Below are 25,708 nucleotides of genomic sequence, written 5' to 3'. Positions count from 1 at the left end.
TCAAAGTAAACTTGCAAACATTGTGAGACACTTGTTCAGGTTTCTGCGAAACCTTCTGCCTTATTTTTCCAAGTACACCTTTGGCTGATCAACCCCTTAATAATAGACTTCTTATTATGATATATATACTTCTTCGAATGAAAGTTAGCTGTTTCTCTAATATATTTTTTTTTTTAAAAAGAAGAAAAACATGAAGAAACATGGTTTAAAAAAAAGTTAAAGATTAACAGCTTTTTAGAGCAGTCTGATGATTACACACACAGCACATTCTAAGATTTGGTCTCTTTAGTTCACTGTAACTTCAAACTAAATTGTCTTACATCTTAAGGTAATTGTAACTTGGAAAAACACACCAAAAACAATGTATTGACAAAAAGGAACGGCTTAAACCTTTGCGCTAATTAAAAGCAATCATTCTCTATTTAATGAGAATCAATATAATGTCTGCCCTGGTGCAAAGTGTGCATGATGGACAAGGGAAAAGTAAACTTGAATGTACCGAGTTTTTGTGGATACTCACAAATAACCCAGGGTCCTCTTTATTACTACATCATAGACCTTCCCCCTCCACCATCACGGTTGTTCTCCATGCACAGATCAGTCTTCATGCATACATATAAATTTGAATTTTCATCATATCTGTATGCAGAGCAGATTAATCAGCGGTGCAACCCCTGCCAAGTACAGCACATCCATATTCCTGGAGGCTTATTGCACGGGGAGCGGCTGGTGATAAAGCAGGTTCGATATGCAGAGCTGGTAAAAACACAGCAAGTCCAACAGCATGGTACAAAACGCAAAGACTACAGAGGACAGGGGACTGAAGCACGATGCCTGTTAAGCTGGGTTTAAATAGAAATCTCACCGCATTTTTAATATGAAAAGGGAAAACAGGGCCTGTCGTTTTCTCTCGAGGTAAAGCCAGCATGCAATATTCATGTTAGTATATGTTAAGGTATGGTCGATACTATTCCTCTTGGAGTGTGTTTGCTTCATATTTTAGCATCTGAGCTAGAGCTGCAACTGTTTTTTTAAAGACCCAGTAAGTATGCAAAACCTCCCGTCTTTACATACCACAAAATATATTGGAAGACAGAGCTATATTAAGGTAACTCTGAAAAGTTCATAAGCAGAAAGGCTTTCTTTAACTGCAGCAGCTAGGCTGTTCTATGAACTGAATACACAGTACCTTGAAACCTTTAGGATAGGTAAACCCAGCAAGCCATCAAAGATTTTCTCCTCTTTGGCATATCTAAAAGCCGCCACAGAGAAGTGAATGACAACTTCATTTCTCATCTGCTACATAAATCAGGGAAACACTGTCAAAGTCAGCACTTCAAACCCAGAAATTCCTGGCGCTTTCTAAGCTTTGGACAATTTCTTTAACAAAGTTTTACGCAGAAGTGAGAGAAAGAAAAAGTAATTTCTTCGACAGGCAGACATTATGTGATAGAGCCGACTTTTCACTGCATTAAAGAATGGGGTTCCAAACAACAAAGAGATAGTAGCTGTTTAAAAGGCCAATTTTCCAGTCCACATTGTCATTGTCACACTCTTAACTCCAAAGGCAGACATGCACTCTGGCATCAAAGGCCATTGATTTTCTAATCAAGAGCAAATGATGATTAAGGCATATCTGCCCCCTTATCTTTCCGTTTAAAATCCTCCTTTCTGGATTCAATTTGACTTTGGCTGTTTTGCTGCTGAGGGGAATCGGGACAGTCAAAGACAAAGGCTACGTTCACACTGCAGGCTGAAACGACCCAATTCCGAATTTTTTGCCCCTAAGCGGCCCAATTCCGATCTTTTCATGACAGTCTGAATGACACAGATCCGATCTTTTCAATTGCGACCCAGGCCCCGTGGGTTTGCCGTCCTGATTCCGAATTGTAGCCGATCTTTTCAATTGCGACCGCCGTCTGACCGGCCAGGCGACTTGATTCCGAACTGTACGTCATCGACACGCAACAAACGTCATCATTTTGCGTTAAAGTAGGCAGGAACGAGAACGTAAACATCAACCATGGTGGACGATGCTGCTGAGATCAGTCAGGGGAAGGGAAGGGAGATCCCCGATTGGATTAATATTTGGGGTGATCGCTCTTTCCAGGCCAAATTCCAGGGCTCTGATCGCAACTGGGCGGTTTTTGAAAAAATTTCCAGATAAATGGCCGAGCGTGGTGTTGAACCTTTACCGCGATAACTTTTTTTTCTTTCTCCCCGGCCTTTCCGACCGTGCTCAGAAGCGCGGGGGACCCGAGGCGATCCTCCTCCTCCTCCTCCCTGTTCTGATCCTTAGATTCTCCAGAACAGGTTAATAAAGAGTCCATAGCATTTATTTTGGGGGAAACCTTCTTTTATTACCGTCCTCCGTAACACACAACATGAATGCGCGCACACACTGCCCCCCCCTATTCTCTATCGCGGCACGCGCTTGCACACACACGCGGGCGCGCGGCCCCAACACAAACACATTTCCATTCCACAACAGTGGGTACAGACGATCCCGACTCCAATGCCTTCTTAAAATGAGAAGATTGTAATTGTGCTGCTCCTTCGTGAAAATAAATTTAATATTACAAAAAGAGTTCCGCTTTTGACAACACTGTTGTTGACATCCATTGTTAACGTTTGCTCCGCAAACAACAAGTGACGTCGTTCACCGTTGAGTATTCTTCTGGCTTCTGCGCATGCGGGTCTCGTTTGGGTCGTGTCACGGTCACACTGGAGATCACAAAAGTTCGGATTTACTTGGAAATGTGAACGGTCTAGCAAACAATTCGGATTTTTTGAAAAAATCCGAATTGAGCATTAAGCCCTGCAGTGTGAACGTAGCCAAAGACACCTTGTAGAGACAATGGGCGGTGTCATGAATGATTAAGGCTAGTGGAACAGAAAATGATCGCCCATCCTCCCTCTGCCTTGGTCGCTCAAGGCCTAGATCGTTACCATGTTTTTCTCTTTATCTGAAAACACAGGAACATCGAAACTTTTGATTTGGCAAACAACGATATGGAATTTAATTGCCGCTGATTGCTAGCAAGCACTGCCTGTAAATATGAAGAAAATGTAGTTTATCCACCAAAGGCTCCCACATCAACGCACCCTTAAGTTCCAAAACTGGGTAGCAACAAACAATATTAAAAAAAGGTTGGAAAATGAAAGCCCCATTTCTTATACCTTGATAACATTAAGAAGTAATACCACAAAGCAGAGCTGACTCCCCCTTAGGGTGCAAATGCTCATTTCTTAGCAGACTTCAATTATGCCAACTCCCTTCCCTGGTCGGCGGTCTTCCCGTGTATATGTTTAGCCTTTGTGCTACACCTGCCTGAGGATGAAGGATTAACTTCCACTCTGCTCTCAAAGCTTGGTTTGGACTTTGGGTTTAACTGTCCTTCAGGACAAGCCTGCAGCTCAGCTTAAGAAAGATACCTAAACCCCTCATTGCTTCTCGTACACACACTATTTCCCTGTTCCAGCTCGGGCCATAAACACTGAACTGGGAAGGGAAAGAATCAAAGACAGATGGGCACCATCGGTCCCTGCCCTTCAAGCAGTGCCACACGAGCACACAATACAATTCTGTTTGGTTTTTTATTGCTGTTTGTGGTGAAATAAACAGAGATGCAGAAAGTCTGCAGACTAATAGAGGAAGCAACTTATAAATCATGAAAGATCCAATATATTTGATGAACAGGGGGTCATTGTGTTACAGCTGTTCATGCTCAATATACCATTTTAATGAGTTATTGCACCGTGATAATTCTCTTACACAGACAAATAATAAGACACAAGGACATTTATTTCCAGATCCATAATTTCTAGTTAGCAACATCTAAGTGTTCATCACAGCCAAACAAGAACATCCCGTTTTGATTGGAGGGTCATTCGGAAAGTGCTCATTTTCTCAGGTTCATTCAGCTTCTTATTAGCTTTGTTCTTCCGAGCCTCTAGCTCTGTGAATTTGAAGCCACTGTGAAGGACGGCAGCCATCAAGACAAAGATGAGATAACTCTGATATATCTTTGCTTGCACAGCAAGAGCTGGCTTGTGAGAAGTAAGGCAGCAGGCCACTGCTGGGTGTACGAAATCCTTTGTCGACAGATGGGACAACAGAGGGAACAAGCTTTGTTACTTTTGTAGTTTCGTCTCTCATCATCTTGTCTCTCAACACCAATGACCTAAAAGAAGATCTCTGTAAGATGAGGTAAATTGAAACAGAGAATGTGGACAACCAAATCACTTTGGCATTAAAGTTGATGATTTGTTATAGGAAAAGACAACTAGTCATCTAAATGCATGAGCCTCTCAGTGTTTAATAAATGATGAACCTCAAGACTTTTACATTTGGGTAAAAAGGCTGACTTTAGTCTGTAAAGTGATTCAAAAGGTACACTGACTGCTAATGCACAGACGTGTAGCTCTGTCATTTCCATCACCAGATTGCTGAACCATTACCATCCCCACATGATTACCTCTACCTGTCCTTATCAGTGAACACAACGTACCGCTGTAACCTGCCATTCGCCGGGGTAAGATTTGTGTTTTCTTATGGAGAGGTTTCTGTAGATTTTAACCTTAATCCTATCAGCTAATGTGAAGGCACTGATCCGCAGCTGTCTTGAAGGTTATCTGTGCATGTTTCACACCCACAGGCATTTATTATTTACATAGGAGCTCCCCTGAGGCACCAACCACCACAGGAGGTGTAAATGGGAAATCTACCTCCCAATCTGCCAGCATCACATCCCTATCTATACTGCATGGCTCACTGACTCAGGAGGATGTCATGTCAGGATTATCATCCGTTCCCTGGAAACTTCATCATCATTGGCAGCTGTGGCAGGGGCTCAAGGCTGGTATGTTTGCTTTCTTGAAACAGGGGATCCCCAACAGCAACACCTCGAGGACACCTCACTCTGCCTTTATGGAGGGTTAGGGGTTCAAAATGGGAGACTATTATTATTTGCTGTCTGAAGATAACTGTCAATTGAAAACCTAAAAAGGATGCCTTTTTGTTTTAGTTTACATGAAAAAAGGATTCACTGTGTTTTTCGGAAGATTAAGTCACACTTAAAATCCTTTAACTTACTCAAATTTTGGATGTATTTTTTATAATCCAGTGCACTTTATGTATAAAAATAAACATTTCATTCTTAGTTATTGATATTGTGCCTTATAGTGCTCCTTATAATAAAAAAAAATTGGTATATATTTTTACATGAGAGAACACACAAGAGAAGAAGGTTGAGCTGGTTTTGTGGACAAAAAAAAAATGCATTCCAAACATTGATCTTGCCCAAAAAGATCTGCTATTTCTTTAAAACTAACCAAGCTTCTAAGGGGGAAGAAGATATTTATGATGGGGAATAGTATACATAAAAATGTCTGGTTGAATTTTTTTTCAAGAATCTTTTAACCTCTTAAGAGGCTAATATTTGAGCTAACCCTTTTTCACACGTAGTCACAGGGCCCCAGTTAAGCAGAATTAACTACAGTGGGAATGTAATCCAAAATATGATGTTCACGCATGAAGACGCCAGTATTCAAAAGGTTAACTGCTGGACAAATCTTAGCCAGTTTCAGTAAAGCAAAAGGCAGTCAACTTACTGAAAACTGGAATAAAACTAGCTGGAAAATTATTTTATCTGTAATCACATCATGTATTGAAAATCAAATGAGATATGTGGTAAATTATAACAATATATGCCTTAAATTTCCAATTAAAGCTTCAACCAGAATTGTATTGTCTGACAGCACCCACCTAGTTAGGTGGAGAGGTGACAGCGGTTGAAATCGGCAATTTCATGGCCTTATCCTATAATCTCATGGATAATTAATTCTAATGATACTCTTATCTGCAACAGCCATTATGATAAACATCGATGCACAAACCTGCTCGTGTGGATGCGCTATTGAGCGTACAAGTGACCTTTCTGGACCCCACGGACCTCTGAAGTCATGTGTGAAAAACACCTCGACACCTACACCAGCCCTTCAGTGTGCAGGGTTGGCTTTATATTAGCATGAAAGGAGTATTTTATTGAGACACACAGAGGCTCGCTCTTGCATCCTTCCAGCGCCACAAGCCCAGACACTATTGGCAGGCCTGCTCAGTCACTGGAAAAGCCATCATGTCAGCACACTGGCAGAAGATAGCATGTTGTGCTAACGGGTTTGATGTGGTCCCCTGAAAGAATCGAATGCAGTTCATCACAGAAATGACAATGTACGGGGCTTTTTTCAAGCGTTATTGTGCACCAGTAGAAGTCTATCTGTAAATGAAATTGTGTTTTATGTTTAAACCATCTTATACAAACATGAGGCTTTGCGACATGTTATAGATACCAATAAGTCTTAAGGAAAATGTTTACATGTTGATTTCAGATATAACTGATTGGGTTGGTCAGCATGAATAACAGAATTATTATAGCATGTAAATATATCTAACCATTCAGATTTTAGATTGTGGTAAACTACTTCTAAAAGAAGTAAGCCAATGATCAATATTGAGAGTAATTTTCCATGTTGACCTTTAATGAGTTCTAATCTAACAGCACCGTTTATAAATAATATCTCAAAGTTAATAATTAATATCTACCTTTTTCAAACAAAGATTATAATACAATAATAAAATTTATGATACATTTATTTTGTGCAAAATATTAATTATTATGAAAGTTATACTCAAAAAACATAATATTTAAATTGATTTTTTGTTACCGATAATCCAGCAGTGAGCATACATGTTTAATGTAAATTAAAGATACTGCCCAATAAAGAAAGTTTATTGCAACATAATAAGAGTCAAACAGCCGAAAGTGTTAAGAAACCAGACTTAAGTACAAATGCATGCATCATTGCCTAAACTGCTCATAATAATTCATAAATTGTGTAGGTGTTTTTTACAGAGCTGTGATCCATTGCTTTGATCAGCCTATCAGAACATTTTCCACTTTCATCTCAGGAAATTGGGATTTGGGTGAAGGAAGGCAAGCCTGTTATTTGCTTAGTATTCGTGGGGAGTATGCCAATTTGGCGTTTTTTTTGGTTTTGAAAAGTTATTGGAAACATCAATTTCTTATTAATACAGAGCGCAAAACATCCAAGAAGTACCGGTGCACCTTGAACAAAACAAGTAAGAAAACAAGTCAAGAAAAAAAGATATAATTACTAATGAAATATATCAGTTTTAACTTGCTGTCTCAGCTTAAAAACTAAGTATGAAAAGGTATAGTCCAAGAACCTCAAGCTGTTTTCCTTTTCTCTTGAAAGCTTGTTTAAAAGGTTTTTGAAAAACAAATAAGTGCAATAATAAAAATAGGTTTTTATTATTCAAAAACGCAAAACCAATGTTTCTAAAAAGAGGCCAGACACTGGACATATTTATTTTTTAGGCATCATTTAAAATTAAGGGGTTTCAACATGGATCAAAGTACAAATCTATAGTTTGTGCTTTTAGATGACAGCAGTTTTCCTCTGTCAACAAGTGTACTTATTAGCAGTGAAATCAAGAAGCCATAACAAAAAATCCCCATTCAGTTAGGAACTGTGGAGAGAATAAATGAACCCACTGCTTTGTAAACATATCACTGTGCTCCAGTAACCCTTTGACATTGGAGATGTCCCCAGAGACACCAAAATTACACACGCTCTAAACATAATTTTTCGACAGTTCGTGCGATCAACATGACTCCGCTGATTCAGATTTGGATAAAATGGGCTTTGCATCTTGTCTATACCAATATGCTTTTCACTGCAACAGAATCAGCTGGTTTGCCTTAATTGCATGAACACTTCACAACTGAAAAGTGTTGCATATCAGCACAAGGCTGCTTTTCTCCACCTCAGAATTGGCTGGGATTACGTTAATTGCTTAAACTGTTGAAGAGTTGAGGTTCTTGAAATAACTAGAGCTAAAGCTCCGTCCGGTGCTGAAGCGTTAAGTTATAAAGATACTGAGAGTTTGGGTGTTTGTTTTTCTTTATAGGATAAGCTTGGATCAGAAAAGTAAAAGTCCAATTTGATGCCAGAATATGAAAGCCGGATTCTGATTTTCATCGTATAAATATGTACAGGTGCTTCATCAGCTGTAGGATCTGAAGCAGAGTTAAACCGCAACACCTACACTGTTGCTGACCTTGCAGTTTGAAATTTTCAATTTGATCAGAGTGAAAGGGAGCTTTCCTTTACCTGTTTGTTAACATAATAAAGTTCTTTTCCACTATTTTCTTCACACGGAAAACATAAATCTAAGTTGGTGGAGCAAACTTCTTCTGACTGTCACTGATTGAACGCAGCCGAAGTCCAAAAGCTAAATTATTTAGCCAAGAAGTCCAGTTGATGAATGTTGGTGGTGCAGGTCAATACATTACAGGGATGTGTGGACCAACCCCTCTGTAGGATTTATTATGCATAAGGGGAGATAAAGGCCATTGATTGTCTTCAACAAGGTCACAAAAGGTCTCTTTCTCTATTAAAAGGGTCTATCTCTTGTGGCAACAACCTTAACCTAGCATCTGGTGATTTTGTACTAAGAAGTTGATCAACACCTTGGGGGGGGGGGGGGGGGGGGGGTGTCCACTGAGTATCTCACAGTTACCAGGTGTGCAAAGCAGTAATGAGGCGTATTTCTTTGAATCAATATTCACATTTTTTACCTCACTGACAACAAATGTAACAGCATTACTAATGCAATATTGACCACATTTCTACACACATAAATGACAAATGGGGCACCACTTAGGAAACGCACAGATATGTTTGCATGGTACTTTAAAGCAAACTTTATTAGACCACTTTAAAAAGTAGTAATAGTATTGTTTAGCTAACTTTGGACTGGAATTATTTTGCAGGTCCTCCAAAAGAAGTATTAATTAAAAATTAGCCTGTTTCTGAATAAATGCGACACAGATAATTACCTACAAACTGACCAATGCAAGCAAAAGTGGCTTCTAGAAATACAACAGAAAAGGATAGTTGAAAGCATGAGAAAGTGCACATATGAGGGAAACAGCCACACCGATGCATTCATGCCAAGGGTCCAGGGGAGATTTCTAAGCATTTTCATTGTTAGATACCATCAAAGCACTTTCACTCCTTTCTACTTATAGTATATAAACATGACTTTGAAAAATACCCTGCAGTGGGAGAACAGCAGAGCCACTAAGGGTCCACGTTGCCTCATCAACCGAGATTTCAAAAGGCAGTGCAGAATTTCAATGGTGCTTCAAGGTTTTGCTAAAGGACAGGCTAGGGGAGCTAAAGAAAGGGGACGGGCGGAGGACAGGTTAGTGTGGACTCCAGAGGCGCTCATGACACAAGCCTTTGAGGCTAAAACACTGAGGTCAAACAACAATCTGATATGCATCACACGATAAAGCTCCAAACATTTTTATCGGTAAACTTTACCAAGAATGAAGGCAGGACTTTTAACTAACCAAGAGAAAACACTACCTTAACAATAAAAAACACAAACAACAACAAAAAAGCAACCACTCAGACTTTGCTAACTGGTCAGAAAAAGTTCTAAAAATGCACTGCAAAAATGTAAAAGGACCAGAGACACACTGGCTATCTGTAATACACATTCATTCCATGGAGTTTCAGGTTCAGTGCTTTACAAGCTCTGACATACAAGGGATTAAATAAGCTGAATATCTTGAAGTTCAGCCCTGGAAGTACCTAATGAAAAACTCATATCGCCACTATTTTTTTTAAAACCACAAACTCTTTTACATCAATTTGAAAGTACTGCGAGAGTAGAAGTAGAAACCATATGGTGGGAAAGTCCAGGCAGAGCCCAAGTAACTTGCAACCAATGCAGTGATAATGTGTCCAAATACCTTTTCCAAAAAGACTTAGATAAGATATAATAAAGTGAAGACATTGAGTGATAAAATAAAAACCCTTGCTGTGCCATCATTTATAATTTTATAGTCCTCGTTTTTTACAAATGTTAGTTGTATAATTCATTTTTTACTGCAAGACTACTTTGTCCTTAAATTTGATTTAATATATGCTAATGGGATTTTATTTTTTTCCTCAGACCTAAAGAAAGAAGTTAACTTTCCAACATTTAGGGGACAGAAGCAACATAGATCATGAGGACAAAGATTCTGTCAGTTTGACTTCTAAAAAAGGGCAAACATGGGGGAAAAAAACATGGTAGCAAGTGTTGAAAGGTAAAGCCACAGAGAGCCTACACATTCTGCAACTTTATTTGCTCTCAAAAGGGTTTTTTAAAACTCATTTAGTCCTGGTTATATGGCCTGTGGGAGCAATCATTATGTCTTTGTCAGCTTTATTTTTCAAATTTAAACAGCCGTATTGATGTGAAAAACTTCTCAAAGAAAAAAGGGGGACTTCACAGATTACCCCGATTAACAAAGGACTCAAGGACTTCTAACCAAAGGGGATTCCTCCAGGAAGAGGATCCTACAAGAAGCCTGGATGGACAGCTTTGAAAAAAAGTGAATTTGGAACAAATAACTTTTGAGAAATTATCTAAAAAGTCAGGACGACCTATGAAAGAGTACTGCATATAGTTGTATTGTATGTCCTTTAAAGATAATTATTCTCTTATATTTTACAAGTAGTTTTCTGTATTTGTACAAAAACAATTACATATTTGTAAAGAAAATACCTGTTTATTTTTACAGTATTATTGACTTTGTTTAATATTAGTCAACATATTCTAACTCAAAGGTTTTAAATTAAACGTCTACATTTTAGACAAGGCCTGATGAAAGCCAGTCAGTGGCTAATCAGGACTTATGGAAGTCTGCCAAACGCTTCTGTCTGCAAATTTACATAATGTCACTCATACAGTTGGAAAGCCAAAATGAAATAGCCAGGATGAGATACTTGAGACTCAACTAAATGATTTTTTTTCAATGTCATAATTCAAATAGAAAGTATGATCAACATACTTTTTGTAGCTGAACCATTAAATGACAGCTACATGCAGAAAAATATTTGTTTTTCTTCTAAGTTTTCCCTCCTACATATAAACAAGGTCAATGCTAGCCCTAGTTCTAGCCCTCCGTCTTTGACAATGAGAAGGTTTAATCAGATGAAGCCCTAATGTAGCTGGGGTGTAGAGGCACAGCAATGCCTGGAGCTGTCAATCAGATAGAAAAATGCATGATGGGCTGGGATCCAAACAGGCCCACAGAGAATCCTAGCCTGCTGTTGTTGCCGGTTCCCTGTTCTCAAGGACCTTTAGAGATCAAAACCAAACACACAATGAGACAGGCAGCAAGACGAAGACAGAGATACAGAGGGATCGACCAAAGAAAGTGAGTAGGATAAGCAGGAAGGATGCCATGAATCAGAAGAACCCCTGTGGCCTTCCACTGATTAGGCCTCCTACTGACTCCAAAGAACAGTCAAAGGGATTTCCTGGAGAATGTCTGTGAAACATACACTCTGAGTCAGGGCAGTCTCCTCTATCCGGTGCCAGATAAAGCATCTTCCGATCTCAGCCCCATCCAAACATGTTCTAGTCTGTAGTGTGGAAATGACGCGCTCCTTCAATAACCTAAAAAAGATCCAGTTTTCTCTGAGGAATACTTGAAGTAGCCTCTCTGCTTTCACTCTCTCAACAAAAATAAAAAAGATACATGGTGCGCTTCAGTTCACCGGCTGTGTTGTTTAACCTTGGGAAAATACAAAATGGGACAAGTAATAGAGCTGAACAAATACTGAACTCATGAAGCATTACAAAACAACTTAGAACATCTAAAAATGGACAGCAGAAACATAAGTGAAAGGAAAATCCTCGGAAAAATGAGCTCAGCACGGGCTCAGTCCAGTGAAGGCACAAGTTTATTGGAGATCCCCGCAAGGCCTTTGTGTTGATGGATGTGCTCTATCAGAACAATCTCAAAGGCTGGCTCTAAAATGTATGTGGTCAAAAACTACAGCCGATGGATAACACCGAAAGAACATTATCCAATCAAATCTCAGAACAGTGCCAGGAACACAGCTTTGTTCTAAACTTTGAGGTGTCTGAACAAGTGTACAGTGGAAAAAAGACTGGTTTTCTTCTATAACCAGCTTTTAATATCAACTTTAAAAGTCAATTTTGAACAGGTGTAACTCTAGCAGTGACACTTTGGCTTTAATTAATTTCATTGAAATGTCAGACAGTAGTTTCAAAAATAATCCCTGAGAGCAAAAATGCAAGAAAGATCCTATTTTTGCTGCAAAATGACAACACAAAAAATTGTGCTGGGGACAATAGTACCTTATTGAGTTCTTAACTTATTCACACTGATAATTATTTGAAAACACTTTTGTGTATTTTTGTTTTAACCTTTAAATTTAATATAAAGTATCTCCCTAACTGCCTCTGAATACTGAGGAGAGTGTTGGGAACACAAATCAAAAGGTGGACTGACCTTTGGGGAGTTTGATCGAAAAACTAATCCGGAACATAAACAGAAAGCGACTAATAACAAAATTGTGGAGAAAGGCCAAGTGTTACATGGACTTTTTTTTATTTTAAATTATTCCAGGAGGCAAATTTGATAGGACCAAAGTTAAGGTCCTATGAAGGTTGCAAGGTTGAACTGCCTTTTTATCAGAGTACTTCCAGTCTAAAGTCTCATAAGCAATTTTAATGCGAGCTACACCTGGAACATTTGTAACCGGTTTAAGTTTGCTTTCTGTTGCTGATCAAATTGTACAGAATAAGAGGTTTTCTTTGTCATCTGAATATATCAATAATCAGAATCAGAATCACTTTGTTGATCCCACACGTGGGAAATTTGTTCGTTACCATAGCCAATGACAGCATTGTAAACATGAAAAGAAAAAAGAATAAGAATAATATTAAAAAAACAAAATAAAATTAACATAAATGTAAACAATAAAGTGGTAAAGTTTAAAAGGCTATTTACAGACAGTTCAGGTAAGATAGAAAAATGTGCAAAAAAGAAAAAAGAAAAGATGTGCAAAAAAAAATAACCTTGAGTGTCTCAGCAACAGACTTGATGCAGAAGACTAAGATCCTGCTACTCTGAAGGAATGCGATAATGTATTTGTCCCTGTAATTGTTTGACTTCATTAAAGGTTTTTTTAGTAGTTTATTTTTTGACAGATATTCTTTTATATAAAACATTAAAAGGGTGAACAGACTAAAAAAAGTTGTAATTCTGATTTTATTTATTTATTTATTTATTTATTGATGAGTCTGTCTTACAGCAACACTTACAACTTATGAAGATGGACTGTTTTGTTGTTTCCCAACACAAGAAAAACAAACCATAATTGGTTCTAGTTATTGAATAACTCAACATAACTATTTAATGTTAACCTCTTGTTGGTTCAATTTTGATTGTGGTTTGGATCCTTAGGTAAACAATATTATACTCTGTTTATTTTTTTTTAAGCACACTACTTTTCTAATTTAAATTTAAATATCAAATACTTTTTGATCAGGCTGCATGGTGGTGTAGTGGTCAGCACTTTTGCTTTACAGTAAGAAGGCTCTGGTTTGAATCCCAGTTGGATTCTTTCTGTAGAGTTTGAATGTTCTTCCTATGCCTGTGTGGGTTTTCTCTGCACACTTCTTCCCGCTGACCAATTGACCAACAATATGTATTGTTGGTCAATTGGTGACTTTAAATTATCCATCGGGAGTGAATGCGAATGTGTGGGGTTGTCTGTCTTTGTGCGGCCCTCCAAAGGACTAGCAAATCATCCAGGGTGTACCTTGCTTACACCTGACAGTTCCTGGGAACCCTGTGACCTCAGAAGGATTTGAGGTCATCACTGGATTTACCAGATTTAAAAATTGGTGGAAACTTTTGAATTCTTTATTACATTTTGAAAAACAAATTGTGATTAATTATAGCTAATCACAGAAAAGCATGTGATTAATCATGAGTAGACATTTTCATAATGTCCTTGCACCAAAACAATTAAATTTAATTTCTCTATTTGCTACAATCACATCCAATAGTAGTCATGTTGGCAATTGTAGCTTTGGTCACAGGCTGATCTGCTATAGAACTCTGTAGTTAATCTCACACCTCGTCCAGATATTTTTAATTTGGTTTTAACTAAATAAGTTTTTAAAAAGAAAAAATTTGCCTCAACTTAAACAAAAGAGGTGAAGTTAACCTTTAAAGGGAGAGTTAAACAGTTGCGGTGACTGCAGTAACTTTTCATTTTAATTTCCTTTAGAAGAAGATAAATTAGCATCATCGCTAGAAAAAAGTCTTTTTTTGACAAAACATTGTGTCATTTTTCAATTTGAATATACTGTTGTTATGCTATTGCTGTTTAAAAGACTTTAAAAAGTCACCAGACAGCTCTGTCCCACATATGAAACTTCAAACTCTCCCTCATTCACATTGTATTTCAGAATGATGATCGGCTTGCAAAATTGGATTTTTCAGTTAGTGGTCCTGAAAACATTAAGTGCACTTGCTGAACAATATCACCCCGGTCATGAACAATACTTTATCTGATTGAATATGCATAATTCAGAATAAAGTCATTTTATGCTCCAGTATTTGCAGCATTGGCCTTTTTGTATTCAGAAGTTTCCTAATAACAACCCCCTTTTTTATTCTCCACAGGATAAGAATGTCAGGACTACAGCTGGCATTAACTTTGTTTGCACTCTCTTGTTTGTGTCCTATTTGTCTAAACTTGTTAACATGGTTCTAAATGCCCCGTTATTGTTTGTTTTCCCTCGCAGACCTCCGCTGTGAGCTGCAGCTGAGGTTTGATTTTTTGTTATCCCTCAGTGTTAGCCAACCAGTTTTCTCTCCATTTGAATTATTCAGGGATGTCTGCTAATTTCAAATTAACTGCAGCCAGAGATATAGCAATAAAAAAATCAAGGAAATTTGATTGTTTCATGCAAACTTTATCCTTTTCTTCTGACATTAAATTATTTGAAAAAAAATCAGGGGAAACATTTTAACAAATGGAATTACTTGTGGATCTTTTTTTATATTACTGGAAAGATAAATCATTTTAGGACAGTTCATGAGGATAATTAACAATGAATCACCATCCCAGTCATTTCCATGATAGTAAAAGAGCATTGGGCAACCGTCGCAAGTGGTACAGAACTGACACATTTGGAATAAAGCAAAAGCAACCAGATGAAAAACCCATTGCTGCTATAAAGAATTCAAAATTCAAAACCTTTATAGAGACTCAGTTTTCAAAAATGCATGACCATGCATTGCAAAGGTCTGTGATTAGATAAATAGATTACAAAGAGGGTCACGGTAGTGAATATGATAATACTCCCCCATCATGGCTGACACATGGCTGTTCACTCAAGGGAACATTTTCCCTATGTGGAACAAAATAATAGTTTATTGAAGCGAAGATGTGCACATCAAGTGCAGAACTCATTTTCTTTTATCTTGTAAATAAAGTAAAACTCCATTACAGCATGGTTCTGCACAGAAAAACCCTGACCCAGCAATTCAAAACAGAACTGCTGAGATATTTCCATCCTTACCTGAATAGCTTTGCCGGGCCGTGAACACATGAGCGAAAAAGGAAAGAGACGGAAGATAAGAGAAAGGAGAGAAGCCAGAGGAAGAGAGTGGGATGGAAAGAAATCGAAGACACAAGCTGGGTTCAATTTAGAGACTTCCCACAGGAGGTGGAGTGACCTGTATACGCTACAATAGAGGTCATGCAATTTTGAGTGGATACCCCTGTCTTCAGAGGATACTGAGGACCCCTGCCTTGATGTGCACATCCAGGGGAAAAAAGCAAAAGGGTTCCTGCTGCATGCAGAACCGCCTGAATGACCTGACTGGTGGGTTTCTATTACAACTGCCTCCCTACACCATCGCCTTGCAATTGACACTTCACAGTACGCGACAACACTGGCAATCAGTAAAGCTATCAAGCTCGCAGGACGTTACTATGAAGTCAGCCAACCGTGGATACTCCACAGATTCCTTCTTTTTCTGTCTCCTATTTTCACTAGCCAAATGAGGTGACGAAAGCAGCAGCAAATACATTATTTAGTCATCTGTAATTGAGTGTAAAAAGCAGCAGATCAAAACACGCCTCCCCACCAAGTCAACACAGACATGAATAGATTTCCTGTAAAAAGCATTTAAATTTAGTGGAAAACTGAAATTATAAAACACAGTGGTATGGAAATGTGGGAGCAGATGGTTTGTTGCCCTTCAAGCCTTTCATAAGAGGTTTAGTGACATGTCAGTGCATAAAAACAGAATTCCTAACAAAAAGAACTTTAAAAATATGAAATAAACAAGGATTCAAGGTTATAATCAAACTAGCTCACATTTATATGTTTATGGAAAAACAGCAACAGTATAAAACAAGAATAGAGTAACAGAAAGACAATAAAAACAAGAAACAAAAAAAGATGGAATTGGTAAACATGACCTTTAATTGCTAAAAATTGCTTCAGTTAATGAATATATTTAAACATGCAAATAAGGGGGTATTTTAATTAATCTGCTCACAGAGAATTCTGCATGGTAAAGACCTTTGAAGAAGATAAACATTTAATCAAGGCCGACCTTGTGTTCCATGAGGTGACTGTCCATAAAAACAAAGCTGTCAGTGTGGGTGTGGCAGTGGAGTGATAGAAATGTTTCAAACAGGCAGTAAAAAAATCATTCATTCATTCATTCATTCATTCATTCATTCATTCATTCATCTTCTAAACTCGTTTTTGTCCCTTTCTGGGTAACGGTGCTGCTGGAGCCTATCCCGGCCACTAGTGGGCAAAGGCAAGGAACCCCCTGGACAGGTTGCCAGTCCAACGCACAGCAAACAAACTGAACCTTAAATTAGGCTTTAGTAACAACAACCCTTACGGCTAGATATAAGCTGTGTGCGAGAAAAAACAATAGGCAAATCTGTTAGGGGCACGTCATAGACCACCCTGTTAGCCTGTTTTCCTATAGGAATGCTGTGAGTGACATGTCATAGCGAACACTATGTAAGGGGAAGACGGGGAGACGCAGGTGTGTCATACAGATTTTTCTTTTTTTTCAATACCCCTAAACCCTGCGCCATGTGCAAGGGATCCATTAGTGCAGTTCAAGTGCTCCTTGCGTGTATTCTGACTGTTAGGATTTAATATATTAGACAATCGAAGTGTACTTTGTGTGGGCATCCTACAGGCATTTAATTATCACCTGCACACCCCGTAAGAGCGGCCTTTGTGCGCGGTCACTTAGGAGCCAGTGCACAAACTTCACCAATGCCAAGAGTGTGGCTTAAGGACACTGTACGACACCAATACTCATATGTCATAAATCAAACAACTTACATTATCCTTACAAATGCTTCATGGTACACTTACCACATACACGACTATTGTACGTTACATTTTTGAGGTGTCCATACAAGCCTCAAGGTAACTGCAAGACACACCTGCCCTCCCGTTAAGACATAGCCACTCTTGTCTATGACCCTCTGCGGGCCTAAACAACACAAAAACCCTTAATCACCTAAATCCTAAATCCATGAAATTTGGATTTAGGATTAGGAAATAGGATTCAAGACTTGGAATTTGTGACTTTGGAACAATTGTCTTTACGTTTTTTTTTTTTTTTATCTGTTTCAAATTTTCTTGTGTTTCTGTTACATTTGTGTTGGAATGGACACAGCAAAGTCATGTGTTTGTGTCTTCAAAGCCTTTTTTATTTTATTTTTTACAGCACCGTGGTGACGTCCAATCGAATGCTCATTTAACCTTCAGTTAACAAGACGGGACTTGACTATTCAAGAAGTAATACATGAGCATCTCTGAATTAATCCTGAAGTTTTGTTTTGGTCAAGAATTTCGCTGACCCACAACCTACATGCAACAAACCCACCATTCACGTAACTCAAGGACGTGTTGCCAAGCAAAAGAAAGGTGATACTAATTAGGTTTTTCAATGCTTTGGAATGACACTTCTTTCAGAGGGAAAGAAATCAATAATACATTGGTTAGATGTAAGCCTGTTGTATTAATATCCCTCTATACTCTTAGTGAAAATGTTTTCATTAAAAATGCATTAAAAAGAGACACTGCTGTTATCAGGGAACAGATGTATTTAGAAGAAAGTGATTCATTTTTCCTGTCTGGTTGCATTAAAGGAAATAATTGATGTGTAAAATCAAAACAGAAGGGCTTGTGATAACACAGTGGCACGCAGTGGGTTAACACAAATTATGTTTCAGTCAGAGATAAGGAGTAAATGATTGCACTGCACTGCATCCAGCTTCTGTTGTCATTACTGCAGATACGTTACAGCGTTACTGACAATCTATACAATCTCGTCAGTCGCTTTGTTTGTTGTGCGTTTTTTTTTTTTTTTTTTTTATCACAGCTCCCCTCCCTGTGACACCAGCTGCCCGGTGAGTCCACAAAGTGTTTTCTACTGGCTCTCCTGCTCTGTCCTGAGCGGTGACATATTGCACGCAGGCACCGTACTGTGCCGCTGCTGGCAGCGGTGTGAGGCAGAGAGGATTATTCCTAACGACAAGGGCATTAAATGTGTAGCGGGCCGGTGGAGGCCTGAGCTGATGCTCCCTTGTCTGTTTTGGTTCAGCACCAGTTCAGAAGCAGCCTCCCCCTAAGCTGAGTGGAAGCTCACAGGACTCAGAGCGTTGTGGCGTTCATTAATAGCAAAGGGTGTCACACCAGCTTAGACCCAATGTCCTGCCTCAACCAAGGCTACATGCTGTACTCCCCTGCTCTTAAAACCAAGGAACTCAGAGTGTAGTCACTTTTCCACAACTGGAAAGTTTTATCAGAGCGCGAGAACATCTTGTTAAAGGTTTGCAAATTTATAAAAAAAAGGATTAATCCTGCATGTTATGATGTATAATACCTTTTCTTGTCCTTAGCACTCTGGTGACAAGTTAATTTAATTATAGGCTAAAAGAACTTGACAGTAAAGGGATAAGGTAAAGGTGTTTAACACAAAAAGTGCTGTTGGACTGATGCATATTCATTAAACACTTTAAATCTTCCATATTAGGGCTGCTGAAATTCCATTTCTTTGACACAAATCCTTTCCTGCAACTGGCACAGAGGCACAACCAACATCCGGCTGACTCATTTTTGATCTTCAAACAGATATAAGCCTAAAGCCTCACTGTGTGAGATGTCCGCCTTTAAAAGAGATTTTAATCTCAGTCGAAATGTCTAGCAAAACAGAGGTTGTTTTTCCCGAGCACCGAGCAGACAATAGCAGCTGGAAACAAACCTGAAGAGAATTCTGTGAAGCTTTGCTCCCACGTGTCTCACCTGAGAAGCAGGAGAACATCGAAGGCTGGAAGAGCAACTCCACAAATTCAAAAATATAGACTTACAGAAAGTATTTCTTTGGGAACTTTATTCACTATACAGCCAGCTATCCTGTCAATTTTTTGACAAATCAAAAATCAAAAAAATGTCACTGATTATTGGAAATGAGGAAAATAAAACCTTGTTGGAACCATGACCTCATTTTTTATTTGATTGAGTAGAAGCTTCCTTGTTTTCAATCACTGCCTGGCACCATTGATTGTACATGAGAACTCTACACCTCCTCCTGTTCCAAACAGGAATGCTGGTCCTAAGAAGCCAAAATCCCATTGACTTCTATAGAAAAAATAAACAGCAATTACTCAGTCAGAATAACCATTCCTGCTCTGCTAACTTTATTTAACACGTTCTTGCTCATTCAACTTTTTTTCATAGTCATTTTTTTTTCTTTAGTGCAACTTATTTGAGGTATAAACTGGCCAATTAGATGCTTTAATAAAAGTGTGTGGTCACCATCTAAGCATTTGATTGACAGATTCTCTCCAATCCTCCCAAGTGGCAGGACTTTGGACTTCCAACAAACCTACTGCTGATTGGTGAGAGTGGTTGCCAAAGAAATGTTAACTTAGCCAAACTTGAACCAACCTCTGCTCACTGACGTCCTCTGGTTCCAACACAGCAATGTCTATATTGTTAAAAAAAATGGCGACTGAATTGGTTTCATTTTGCTGAAGCTGGAAGTAAGCCATTTTCTATGGGTAACATTAGGGCTGCACGATATGAGGAAAACTCGCGATATGCGATGTTGGTGATTAATATTGCGACAATGATATAATTTGCGGTATATAAACAAATAGCAAAACAACCAAAAACATCCTTTCTATTTCACAGCAACAGTTTAAAAACAATACTCCAAATGACCCTTGTCGACGTAGGAGGCAAACATCAAACATAAAAGGGCTCATCTGATTGATCAACAACGTAAACGGGTCCTTCTGATTGGTTAAATGCATAAAGAGATTTATTTCATTTGTTCAATATTTCAAGCTGCCATGACTTTGTTTTAGCACATTTAAGGTAAACATTTAAGGTAAACATTTATTGCGATTTTCGCCATCTTTTGCGGGATGCATTTTGCACAGCTTGATGTCGCGATGACCAGAAATTTGCGGTATATTGTGCAGGCCTAGGTAACGTCAAACTCGCTCAGCCCTGCTCTCATATACAGTCAATGCATGGCCCGCTGATAACTTAAAGGCTAATACCACAGTCCTCCCACCTTGTACGCTACTTGTAATTCACCAGCAAGCGCACCATTCAACCTTCTTAGCTCCCATCCTCTCCCTTGAATTTCGATACGACTGGTTTATCTAATTTTCCTGTAAATGCTTCAAATGTATTCCCGAGCAACATCAGACTTCACTGGGGAGTCATGAGAATGATAGAAATGAATAGCTCTGGATGAGCTTCACTTCACCTAAACAGCAACACCACACTCTTGCAGCTCCCTTCTCTTCTTCTAAAAATAGCAAGCCCCAATAAAATAAAGTAAAATGGAGTTATACCAAACTTACTGCTATAAAGAGAGGGCAGCAGTAGACAGGACCAATCAATATTTTATGAATATTCTTTCATTTAGAAGCCTTAAATCGGTTTTCAGTCATGTCAGGAATTCTTTATAGGGGATTGACTGGAGGTGTAAATGTATGTTAATAACATATGGAGCATTAAAAAAAAGCTTGCAAAGCTATAAAACGTGGAGTGTCTATCATCATTACTTCTTAACATGCTAATAACAGCCTGTCAGAAGAGGTTAATGACGTTTTATTAAAACATCTAAACTGTACAGGTCACACAAATTTAATATATTTATGCTTTTTTTTTTACCGCACAAAGCAAACCAAATCAATAGTGTCCTATAAGCCCCAAAATAACTTTCTTGATTACTTGTTTGGCTAATGAAAAAAGGCTCAAGGTTGCCCGCTTGTCAATCCTCTAACAACTAAATAAATCTGATTAACTGAGGGGGAAAAAAAAATCTAAAAAGAACTTTAACTTGAAAAACGGCTTACATAATTCATCAATCATCGAGCAGCTCCCACATAATTTCTCCCAATGGATTAATTGATAAATCATAACAGCTCTGAATATTTAACACAGTTGATCAAATTCTGGGTTTCTAATGCATCTGCTAAAGACTGCATGCGGTATGCTTCATAAAAACCCTACCAGATGACTAAATATAGTGCCGAAAGACAAAAACAAGACTGAGGAAAAGAGAAAATTTTGGAATACATCAGATGATAATTTCTCAGATGAACATCGCCAGTGAACCTAACAGGCTACTCGGATGCCTGAAACACGTAAAGGAGGGAAATTAGTGCATTAGGCATGCTAGTCTTGTGCCGGAAATATGCACAGAATTGATGAGGTGTCACTTTCAGTAAGAGTCACACAATTGCACCGACGTGATCCTGTGTGATCCCTCCCCTCCTGCCTGTCTGCCACCAATGAGGCACAAATACTCCGATTTGCATGGTCTGCACACAAAAAAAGAGAGACGTCCTTGATGTTAGGAAAGGTTGCCTTGCTCCCTTCAGCCCTGGCAAACACTTTTGGCATGCAGACCGTACAGGCAGGGCGAGCATCTACGCTGCTCATTTTCACCCGGTTCCCTTTCAGCCTGCCAAAACATTCACGCAACAATCTGCACCCGACTAACACAACGTGGTCTTTTCCAGAAAAATGATTTCTTCCCGTACTAAACCGGGAGACGTGCTAACAACCGTGGCCGACAGCATTAGCCAGCAAATGCTTAGACTTACATTTTGAGATCAATTTCAAAGCCGTGTTAATTAATTCAGACTGCTGGCAGCACAATGCAGGTCAAACAAGGCAAACAAGTTACAACAACAGCCAATTAGAAACACACAAGCGTTTTACATTTTTTTTTAGAACTAGGGCAGGGCTAGCGTGAACAAAGACATGACAGATGGAAAGCAACAGTGGATGGAGAAACACAGAAAACATAAGCATACTTCTTTCTGTATCAATCACCTTGTCGCTTTGTCTTTCTCCACTCCAGATAAGGTTTATTCTTTCAGTTTATGATGCAAACTGCACAAATTCTTAGCAAAATATTAATTCCCTCTTTGTCGCAGACAGATTGTCTTTTTTGTATATCCTGATTCTTCAAAACCAGCCTGTCTGGTGCCTTATCATCTGGTTGTTTTTCACTCAATTAACTTTCATCGCTGCAGATGACTATATTTATTTGGTCACAATTTGTTAATCCCAAAGCACGGGTGGTTGATTTTTGCATATTGGCTTTAAGATTTGTCACGGAGTGTATTTAGGTCTAATTACCACCACTTTTTTCTTCGAGAAGATGAAGCAGCCCTTTTAATCTATCAATAGAAGAATTGAAAGCAATAAATTCATCCACCTTTCCCCTGAGAAAGTATGGTGACAAATGAGTTTTGGAGCAGGCAAAGCCAGGCAAGTTACAAATTACATGGAGAATGACGTCTTTAAAAGTTGCGTGTTGTTTCTGCTGGGCTTTAAAACAAATTAAAGACTCTGTAACTAATCAATCATGAAGATTGCTTGCACATTTATTGATCCTTTTTGTAATATTCAGGTATTCTCTGTTGTATTTTAAAATATCATCCATTATGCTTTTTTATTCATTTGCATTTATAAAAAACGACATAAAAAACTATGCGTAATCGTATCTTAAAGACACAGACTAAGACTTGATGACGTTTCTTTTAAATAGACTGTTTTTTTCGACTGATTAAACAGATTTTTTTCAGCATAATAATGCAAAGTATAAAAAAGATTTACCGTACTCTAAATATCTTGAGTTTAAACCTTTAAGCATAAACGGATTTATAAAATGACCTCGCAGACAGTGCATTCCAAACCAGATAAAAACTGTAAATATCCAGTCCATTTTTATTGTATTTTTTCAATACATTCCACGCCTAAATTTACCATATCACAATTCCAGGTAAAACTATTGATGCAGAGAAAGGAGGGCGAATAATTATCTACTGAACGATTTTGCAATAAAGCTAAATATTAGAAATTAAAGAAAATAGAAAACCTTGGTCAAAGTGTAACAATCGCTTAAATGCAGAATATTATAGCAAAAGCATTGCATTAATTTTGAAAAGTTAGTGAAGATGCACTAGACTCAAACACATATAGAAATAATATTTACATACGCGTGTGTGTGATGTAGTGCAGTATATGTAATTCAAGTGTCTGGAGACGGATTACAACATTTGCGATACCTGTAATCTGAGGAGGGATCCCCTGTTTGAGCCTATAATATATTCAAACACATGACATATTTACACATTTAGGTGATGGCAGCAGGCAGAAAGGTTTTTTTCCTCCTCTTTGAGGAGCCTCACAGACAGGCTGATCAGGAGAGAGTTCACACGACTTACAAATCTATCTGAAAAGGGCCTGCGTGAACAGCTCATCTGCCGGACTGATAGCGCTGTAAAGAGACAGATTTAGTGGAAAGAGGAATGATGAGCAGCAGATTCCTTACCTCATTAGTGTTCCACCGGTGTCTCTCCTTTGGCAGCGACGTGCATTTTGGTAGACATTCAAGCAGCTTCTTGGGCAGGTATATTTTCAAATGTCCATGTTCATCTGCAACAAGAGCAAGACAAATAAGAATATTAAGCAGGGCTTCATATGGTATTGACTTACTCATCTGCCTCTTTATCAGTCTATAAGTCTCTCTAGCCAAATGCTGACTGTAAAATAACCATCCAATATGGATATGAATTCAAAAATAGAAAATTGCATACATTTTATTTTGTGGTGGGATCAATTGTTTTACGGTAAAATGCAATCCATCAGGGCATTTTAGCAGAAATGTTTAACTATCAACTTAGAAGGCCTGTGTCTATTCATTATTTATACACAATCAACACACTTGAGTGATTTTTATGGTGTATGGAGCTTTAGTACAGAAATCTGTGTGCTCCACAAAAGAATGTGGCACATTATTCAGGGAAATAATTGCAATTAGCAGGCCCAGTACTTACATCATAATGTATGCATTTCAATCTGCAATTTGTGTTTCTTAATCAGCTCACAAGAATTAGAGAACAGCAATGTTTATAGAAACCCCTCGCGGTGATGCATTCAAGTATTTATTTAATAACTTTGCTGTCTTCGGGCTCAAATATGCAGATGGTTGGAGAATGAACACATATTTGTTTTAGGAAGAAAGAATGATTTGCAAACATGTTGAACCCTGCTTCTTGCTTTTGAGGGCTTTTACTGATCAATATGAGAAACAGTACAACAAAGGCAGAAATTAAAGCAACACATGCTCTGAAATAAAGAAAGTTCTACAGAAGACGTGACTTTGGATTCAGAAGTAGGGATGTCAGTCATGGAGAGGTGATGAAGGTGGAGGATGCAGCCATGACTGAACAAAGGAGAAAGGAGAAACAAAAAACATATTTCTAAGCCTCAAAAAAGCCTTTATTCTCAGAAAGTGAGCCTTTTTTTTAACCATTTTTTCTGTCCAAATCTAAAGCGAGGAGTTGGTTAATCTAGGGAATGTTCCAATGTGTGAAAATTAATCTATTATTATGCTTTAATGAGTGCAAATTGAATGTAAATAAATTCACTGCAGGTGATCCAAAATACTTAATTTATCAGTCATCCAAAAAAGCTAAAAATCTAATTTCTAGGGAAACAAAAAGCAGAGACTGGAGCTGCAGTCTTCTGTGTCGACACAACCTTAGGTTAGGAAAAAATGAGCAAGTGAAAGGCAAAACAGAAAATTCCTGACTTTAAAATCCCCTAAAAGGTTGTTTCAAAAGATTAATAAAGGTTTAATAAAACAAATCATCTCCATAAACTCAACAAATAACACCAGAGTGCTCTGCCTCACAGGATATCCAGATGTATGCAGCTACCTTCCTCTCTATAATACAAAGTGTGCATTGACTGCCCAGGAACATCCATATGGAAAATTCAACACAGCTGATCCACAGAGACAGAGCTGGCGTCAAGCCTCTGAGTGCGATAAGATGGGACGTCATCGCCCCCAAAGGAACGCAAGAGTGGATCCACAGGATCTGCTATATCCGTCTGTCCCTGTAATTCCACGTGTATTCGGTGTTTTATATGAGCCGCGCACGTTATCATTCGCTTTGCCCAATTAAGAATCACAGACAGCATCTGTTCTGAGGTACTACAGAGCAGTTTTATTGTCTAAACTGAGGAACACGCTGCAGCTGAATGATCAGAGAGGAACAAAAGGAAAAAAGCAGAAGCCGCTTTCATTCAGGGAACTATTCATTACACAGCATCACCTGAAAAACAGGAATTAGCAAGAAATAAAATGAAGTGGACTCACAGTCCAATCAGGGCTGTAAAAATGAATTTACTTTTTGAAAG

At 38.4% G+C, this 25,708-nt stretch overlaps 1 protein-coding gene across 7 annotated transcripts in view; it reads right to left on the bottom strand.

Annotated features, from left to right (window-relative positions):
- Positions 1 to 25,708, bottom strand: part of LOC101168211 (calmodulin-binding transcription activator 1-like) — a 325,673-nt gene that overhangs the window by 279,111 nt on the left and 20,854 nt on the right. For all 7 annotated transcript variants that reach the window (XM_023956778.1, XM_023956774.1, XM_023956775.1 and 4 more), the window contains one exon: positions 23,835 to 23,938. In XM_023956778.1, coding sequence (XP_023812546.1) covers positions 23,835 to 23,938 — 104 coding nt within the window. The remainder of the gene's footprint in view (positions 1 to 23,834; positions 23,939 to 25,708) is intronic.

The sequence above is a fragment of the Oryzias latipes genome, chromosome 7, assembly GCF_002234675.1.
Source record: "Oryzias latipes chromosome 7, ASM223467v1".
In the NCBI taxonomy this organism is placed as follows: domain Eukaryota; kingdom Metazoa; phylum Chordata; class Actinopteri; order Beloniformes; family Adrianichthyidae; genus Oryzias; species Oryzias latipes.
This window is presented reverse-complemented; position numbering and strand designations above follow the sequence as displayed.